The 8005-nt window shown below is 41.1% G+C and overlaps 1 protein-coding gene across 2 annotated transcripts in view; it reads right to left on the bottom strand.

Moving 5' to 3' along the window:
- Positions 1-6560: 6560 nt before the first annotated feature.
- The window catches only part of eprs1 (glutamyl-prolyl-tRNA synthetase 1), a 49039-nt gene continuing 47594 nt past the window's right edge, over positions 6561-8005 (bottom strand). For both annotated transcript variants that reach the window (XM_056278275.1, XM_056278276.1), the window contains 2 exons: positions 7801-7865; positions 6561-7590 (listed from right to left, as the gene is read on the bottom strand). In XM_056278275.1, the coding sequence (XP_056134250.1) occupies positions 7440-7590; positions 7801-7865 (216 nt within the window). In that variant the 3' untranslated portion in view covers positions 6561-7439. The remainder of the gene's footprint in view (positions 7591-7800; positions 7866-8005) is intronic.

The following is an 8005-nucleotide window of genomic DNA, read 5'->3' as shown; positions in this document are numbered from 1 at the left end:
GTGGAGCCCAGTTGGACTGAGAAGCCTCCTTCCATGAATTCTGTGTACATATCTGGGTGTGTGATGGGCAGCTCAGACATCTGGGCGTAGTAGTAGGGGAGGTAGCGTGCATAATTCATCCTGTCATAAGCAAAGCACCATGGGATCATTGCTCGAATGCTAGCCAAGTGTAGCATCCAGTCTCCCTCCCTGGATGCTCGGATGAGCCCCAACAAGATTTCAACCATGTCCAAATAGGACATCCAGAAGTTCGAGAGGCTGCCGTTTCCACCTCTAAGGAACTCACGGTAGACTTCAAATAGATCCATGATGCGTGTACAAGAGCTGTTCTCGAGGACCTCCTTCAAAGCATGTTGTGAGACTTCTTTCCCAAGGCTGTCAATGGTCTTCAGTGTCTCATTCAGGTGAACCATGTCATTCCTGTGAGTTTCTTCCAACCAGGACAGGAAACCATTCAAGGTCAGTCGCATGAGAGCCTCATACAGGAGCTTGTGTAGTCGCACTGCCCTGTTGTACTTGCGGCCATCCATAACACCAGCAATTGAGCCTTCTGCAATCATGCCAGACTCAATGCAGAGGTCTTTGAGTCCAGCATCTTGGAAACGCTTTCCTATTATTGCCAGCAGTGTGCAGATGGTGTGGAATACCTCAAGCCTAACGATGATATCATGGAACTTGTCATGGTGTTTCCATGTGATCTCGACAGCCTTCGCATACAGGGCTTGGTCAAAGACACAGACAATCTTCCTCAGGCCTAAGCACTGCATGATGCTCAGTGACTGGTTAAGCACCTCGTTGACAGTAGACATTTGTGTCGCTGGAGCATTGATGGTAGGCAGATAGCCTATATTGTCGGGGATGACTGTCATCTCTCCTCGAGTCAGGATGTTGAAGCCTGTCCAGCTGCTGACTGACTGTTCTTCTTGTTGTGACATGCGTGCTAGGACCCAAAGAAGGTTTTTCTCTCTGGCAAGCTTAGTATTGGCTGCAGTATCGGCATCTGACTTTTTGCTTTGTGGTGGCCCTACCCGTTGTCCAGCATTGTAAGTTGGTAACATTGGTGGGGGTCCATCAATGCTTCTCTTCTTTGTTTTGGGAACAGTGGGCATGGGTTGGACAGGAAGTGGGTTGACTGGCTTTGCTTGCACAGCAATCCCATTGACTCTGTGAGATGTTCCCTCACCACTGACAGTTTCTTCAAGACAGTCGATATTGTCCCAGGCTAAAGTTGTGAATATGCCAGGATGGATGTTAGCTGGAAGGGCAATGCCACTCCCTGATGATGAGAGTTTCTGGAGACACAGGGCAGTGTTGATCTCTTCCATCTGTGAATAGGACACACTGTGACCAAGTCGGTTGAGGATGTTTATCAACTCTACATTTCCTGTCAACGATTTGACACTGAATGGCAGAACAATGTGCTTGGAAGGCTTGGTATTTCCACATGTCACTGCATATACTATGTCATGGCCAAATGACTGCAGAAGGCACTGCACTCTCTGGGATGCATGATCAGGATCATTTGAGCCTGTGAGTAGAGAGTACAGGAAGATAATGAGCGACTCTGGAATGGTAGGACATTCTGCTTCTGGTTTGACTTCAGGCGGCCAGGTTTGAGGAACATCTTGACTTTTAATGTCTGCTCTCAATTTGATGGCTGCTTTGGCTATAACATCTTGTGCACTGACACTTTTCAGGGTCTGCAGCTCCCTTTTGAGAGACTGATTTTCTTTGGCAAGTTCCCTCATGGACAAGTTATCGGGATAGAGGAGGAATTTTCCTTTCTCATCAGGGAATATCTGCAAGGCTCCAGCAAACTCACTCTCCAGGTTTCGCCTTATGTGCTTCTTGGTTGATTCCTTGACTTGGGCAATGCCTTGGGAGTTCATTGAAGCTACCAGTCTAGAAGAGAGATCAGTCATTGTCATCACTTGAGGATTGCCAAAAAGCTCCATCCTGATGAAGAGGAACAGCTCATTGTATGCCTTATTCACAGCAGCTTCATACTGGGCTGCAGCATCATCATCTTCATTGCTGGCAACCTCTCCTTTGGAAACCTCTCCTTTGGTGTAAAGTCTATAGCATGACCTGTGGTAGTGCCCTTCAGCTGCTACAAGGTCTCTACTCACAATGGCAAGGATTCTGCTGTCCCTTTTCTTTGTGGCTGCACTCCTGATCTTTGCATCAGCTCGCAGTTCTCGACACTGCACCAGTACTTCTCTCGTATTCTGTCTCTTGGAATATTTGCTGTTTTTCTGACAAAATATGCACTCTGCATCATAAGTCCTAGATGTACTTGGAGCATGTCGAGCTACTCTCTTAGATTGTTTCTCTTCAGCAGAGACACAACTTTTCTTTTCTTTTGCAAGGAGGCCATCAAGAATTTGCTTCATAGTGAAGATACTGCGACACTTTCTGTGGTAGTAGATTGCTGGAATCTGTCCCTCAGGAATGTCTTTTGCCAGTTTCAAAACTGGTGCATGATTTCGTATCTGAGCTGCCCTGAGCAGAGTTCTCCATGAGTCGACACTTTGTAGTGAAACCAGCTTATCTGTATCATCAGAACAGTGGATAATGCACTCCACCCGTGGGCGCTTTGGTATTGGGTAAAAACTTGCTTGTTCACCAGTGGCCATATTCAGTCAGTTTTCACCTGCCACATACAAACAAATACATGTAACTTAGGTGTATGAACACTACTAAAACAAAGTTTACTTTGCTTCACCAGCGTCATATTACCATTATTTATCTTACATAGCCACAAATAGATACATTACCTAGTTGCTATGCAACAGCTGTATTTTGTCCACATGAGGCCGCTAAAATCAACACAAGATGAAAGTTCCTCGTAGCCACTTTAACTAATCATATTAACATATACATTAAAAGAACATGCTAACATTATGGGAAATTAGCTTACAATCTTCTCCAGAGTGAGACAAGAAGATAGATACCAGTTTCCTCTATATGTGTTTAGTAGAAAGCTATCTGGCTGCACGTTAGCCTAGCTTAGCACAATGAATGGAAGTACACAGTACTAGTTATCCTTGGTTGTTGGCCAACTAAGAACTGTCCCAGAGTTTAAGCTAGGCTAATCAGTACCAGGGGTGTTGAAATGCTATATTTGTAAAAATCTGGGCAAATACACAATCGTGAGAGGCACAGAAACAGGTTTCCTGAAAGAAAAATGAAATAGCTGCTCATTTGGAAAGGTTATCATGTATTATTTTACTTCTGTTAGTGTACCAAATAAAATGGCACCAGTGAAGTTGTGTCACCTTGGGTGATATCGATATCTGGTCTGACCCATGGACTAACTGGCTTTGGTCTAGTTAGTTTCTTAGTAATAATGCCCTTCTAATTTAAGGTTCACAATCACCTCACACAATGAAATAGTATGGGTATATTATACATTTCCTGAATCTTTACAGTCCTGTGAGTATTCCAGTTTTTGTGTTTTGTGTCCCTGATATTCCTAGATGCCACAGGGCTAAAAGAAAGTATATAGTTTAGGCGAACATTGCAGAAAGATGTGTGTTATTGACGGGTTGAAGAGCTCAAGTGACCTCTATATTTGTGAGAAATATCCACAACAGGGCTTGAATGAAAGCTAAGAAGGTCCCCTTTAAAATGATACCAAAGACAATATTATAGAACATTGAAAAATGTCCTGACCATGAGGCTAAACCAGGATATGCACCAGCGTCTAAAATGCAATTTAGTTTAGCGGGTGGTTAACTTCATGAGCTGATAACTGTGATACAGCTGCCACTCAGGAATGGTTATCATACCAAAATATCATCTACAGACATGGATCCTTTCAAAAATTATAAGTAAGTTTTGCCACCTTGAGTGTACCGAAATAGGACATTTTGGGCTCTGGCCCATGGACTAATGTGTCTGTACTCCCGACCAATCCGGAGGTAACAAGGGAATTCGAACCGGCGATCCCTGTGTTGGTAGGCAACGGAATAGACCGCTACGCTACCTGGACGCCCTTACATTTGATCATTTATGAAGTAATAAGTGATGTTAGAAAACAGTATTTCAATTTTGGTAGGACTTTAATATCATGGTAAGCTGTGCTGTAGACCGCTGAGTAAACGGTCCCTTCATTTTCAGAGCTGGTAAAACGTGACGGAACGGACTCAACACTTGAATGTGTTGCCTTAGTTCTTATTGTGCGTCTCTACGGTTCCAGCTCTTTATATGACATGGATATTGCCTTCAAAAAGCATCCAATCCCTTGGACTTTTTTATAATTTTTTTTTTTACAATTTTCCCCCCTGCTAAACCTGTACATTTAAATGCATCGAAATAAGTTTTTTCTCTCTTCACTAGCAAAACAAATTCAACACATTTATGGAGCAATTTTTTTCCCAATTCAATAATGTTTGTTTTTCAAAAGACTGAATTTATGGTCAAATGTATTCACACCCCCAGTCAGTTATTGGCAGGCCTTTGGCAGCAATTGCAGGTGATAGTCTTCTCTGATATATCTGCAGGCCTATGAACTTTGCACAGTTGGATTTTGAAATTTGTTCTAACTCTCAAATTAGAGTCAGTGGTGAACGGCAATTTTCAAGTCATCCCACAGATTCTAGGTTTTGGCCGAATTGTGTGCTTTGGGTCTTTGTCCGGTTACAACATGAATCCTTGCCCAAAATGAAAATCTCTTTGCTGATTGAAACAGGTTCTCTTCAAGGATTTCTTTGTATTTGCTGACCCTGCTGAGGCACAACCGCCATGCCACCATGCTGGACAGTAGGGATGCTGTAACCAGGGTGTTAGGCTGCGTTTGTTTTTCAAGCCAAAGAACTCAACTCAGACCCCAAAATACTCTTCCAGATTTCCCATAAGTACATTCCTCTAGTTACTCTCCCAAAGAGGCTGAAACTCTCAAGTGCTTAAGTGAACATTTATCGCTCGACCATTTCTCCCATTTCAGCCAATGAGCTGTGCAACTCATTGTAGCTGTGGTCACTTCTCTGACAATTACATTTTTTGTCTGGTTGCAGCTTAGTGGAATGGACTGATCTTGGTAATGTCTCAGTTGTTCCACACCCTTTACATCATTTTTTCCTTTTTTTCCCATTGACTTACAGTACGAGGAAACGGTGCTAGGAAAGTTCGGTAACACTTTATAATAACTACACAGTATGAAGCATTAGTTAAGTATTAGTAACTACTGAATTCATCATTTGTAAAGCATTTGTAAAGCAAGACACGAACCAATGGTTAGTGTGTTAATAGATGTTTTATAAATACCTATTAATACTGCAATTCACGATTAATTCAGGTAGTTACTAGTTGTTAGTTAAGTATTTTGTATGACCTCATCTAAAGTGAGGACTATATATGCCTTACAAAGCATTTACAAATGAGACTTAAAGAACAGCAGTACCTTGAGACTCACAAAAGTCTAAGGGACCATAAGATCCTTTAGAAAGTGTAAGTACATGATTAACAAAATATTTAGATGCACATTTGTGCATGCATTTATACATGTAACCATTGGCGCATGTCTTGCTTTACAAATGTGGTCATACATTAGATGAGGTCATACAAAATACTTAACTAGTAACTACCTGAATTAATCATGAATTGCAGTATTAATAAGTATTTATAAAACAGCTATAAACACACTCACTAACCATTGGTGCAAGTCTTGCTTTACAAATGATGAATTCTGTAGTTACTAATACTTAACTAATGCTTCATAGTGTGTAATTATTATAAAGTGTTACCAAAAGTTCAAAGCATATCACAAAGATTTTTATAACATTTTCCAGCTGTTTGCTGCCTAACTTCAGCTTTACGTTTCACAGACACTTCTTTGGTCTTCATTACAGCCAGACTGGTCTAATCTATGGTCTGTTATTTCAGTCATCTCACAAAGTTGGTGATAATGGCTGTGTTATTATGCAATTGTTGTGATATCATGATGGGTTCAAAATCAATATAGGTAGAAATTGTTATTGTGATCAAAACTGAATACATTTGGCCCAGTTTTTGTTATTAATGAAATAGGAATTGAATACTGTGAATACAACTGAATCAATAATAATAATAATTTTAAAAAAATCGAGACTCAAGAATATAATTCTGAAGACATCTAAATCCCTTTTCAATTTGACATGATCATTTCTATAGGTGTAGGAAAAAAATTCTATCTAAATATATTTTAACTTTACAGCACAGCAAAACAAGAAAAAATCAATGGGGAGAATACTTTCTGAAGCCACTAAATAGTCTTTCCTTACATGAAGCAGTATGTTTGGTCTATTGCCTATTTTATGGTCTCTTGTGTACAATTAAGTTGTCCCTGCACCATATCACTACGTATTTATGCAATTACATTTTGTAGCTGTTTGCACCAAGGTAACTGAAACCAATTCCTGCACTTATTAGATGTGGTTGTAAGCATTACAATGCCAAAATTGTTTATCGAGTTACCTTGTTGGAATTCACTCAAACAAAAAAGCCTCTCCACCCATTAATCCTAACCTTTAGGATCAAAAACAGCAGAGCAGCATAATGTGAAATAGAAATTAATAATTTCTTTATTACATAGAATTGTTAAATGAAAAGGGAATTGAGAGGTGGCTACAGGTTATCGTCACATGCACAAAGCATGACAGCACATCATTCAATTCTGGCCTATCTGAGGAGTTCCACATCAGGGAACCACCCCCAACACAACCGGTCATACAGGTTGAAAAGGGTTGTGCACAGCCATGACAATATATCGCAATGCCCGATCACTCACACAGGTCCTGAGATAGTGTAGGTTGGGAGGGGAAGGAGATAGACTTGTCAGGTGAACAGCACTTATCTCCGAGAAGCCAGTTTGACACGAGGGGGAAAAAAAAGCTCATCTTCTCATTGAAACCCATGCATTTCTGAAACTGAAAAACAGGGACAAGAAACTAATTCTATCCGTTAACAGCATCTGAAGCATCCTTAAATCTACCAGTCACCCTATTTCTTATGACAATCACACCTTTAAAATAAAAAAAGGATCTCCGTATGATGGTTAGTTACTTGCTAAATTGGATGGAGGTTGTTTCCCAGCCTTATATAACCCCCTCCCAGAGAGTTGATAGTATAGGTAGGAGTCTTGACAGGGGTTTCTAATGGTCAGTGACTTCAAGGAGCACAATCTGTGATTTAGATGAAGACAAATTGAGCGCTCTAATAGGTTTCTCTCATACTGGAACAGGAAGTCTAAACTGATTATTCCAGCAATGTTGTCTCTTAACTGTTACGTATCAATGATGTTATTTATAAAAAATATTCACCATGTAAACCCCAGTTACCCCCTGGTGTCCAATGACCTTGTTACATGAGATGAGAAAGACAAATGTTGAGAAGGGTAAAAAACAGCCCATTAAACTACAATGTTCTTTATCCTCCTCCTCTTCCAGCAGACCAAGTCTTTAGTAGCTGCGGCCAAACAGGGTGTAATACTGGGCAGGTTCCTTGCCACTGACACACATTTGGCCAGGCTGCAGGGTCTTCAGTGGGTTGAAGGGGATACAAAGGCTCTTAGCTCCCATGGAGGGGGCCCCGGGCTCTAGGTCCTGGTCCCTGGAGAACACAAGGAACAGGAGACAGAGACTTTTTTCTTAAGTGTTACTTTTTTAAAATCTAAATAACATGAAAAATAGCCTTGTACTTAAAACACAGCACAACCGAGATAAAATTGACATTATAATGATTTTATAATAGCACACTTTATGCTACACTTCCATCACAGGGCAGATGTATCAAAGCAGGCTGTGAATGTGTGGGTCTTACTTGGCTGTGGCTTTCTTGATCCAGTCCTCACATTCTATGCCTCCACAGAACGGGATCTGAACAATCTGTTAGCGACACAAACAACATATGCTCTCATTCGCTGTCCTGAAGGAAAAGTCCCACTACCAAACGGCAGTGGCATTACTACAAGCAGCTGACAACAAGCAACTGACAACATCCAACACATTGACCAGTTATAGTCAAG

This window comes from Lampris incognitus, chromosome 4 (assembly GCF_029633865.1).
Source record: "Lampris incognitus isolate fLamInc1 chromosome 4, fLamInc1.hap2, whole genome shotgun sequence".
NCBI classification, from domain to species: domain Eukaryota; kingdom Metazoa; phylum Chordata; class Actinopteri; order Lampriformes; family Lampridae; genus Lampris; species Lampris incognitus.
Note: the sequence above shows the minus strand (reverse complement) of the source record. Positions and strands in the feature narration are given on the sequence as shown.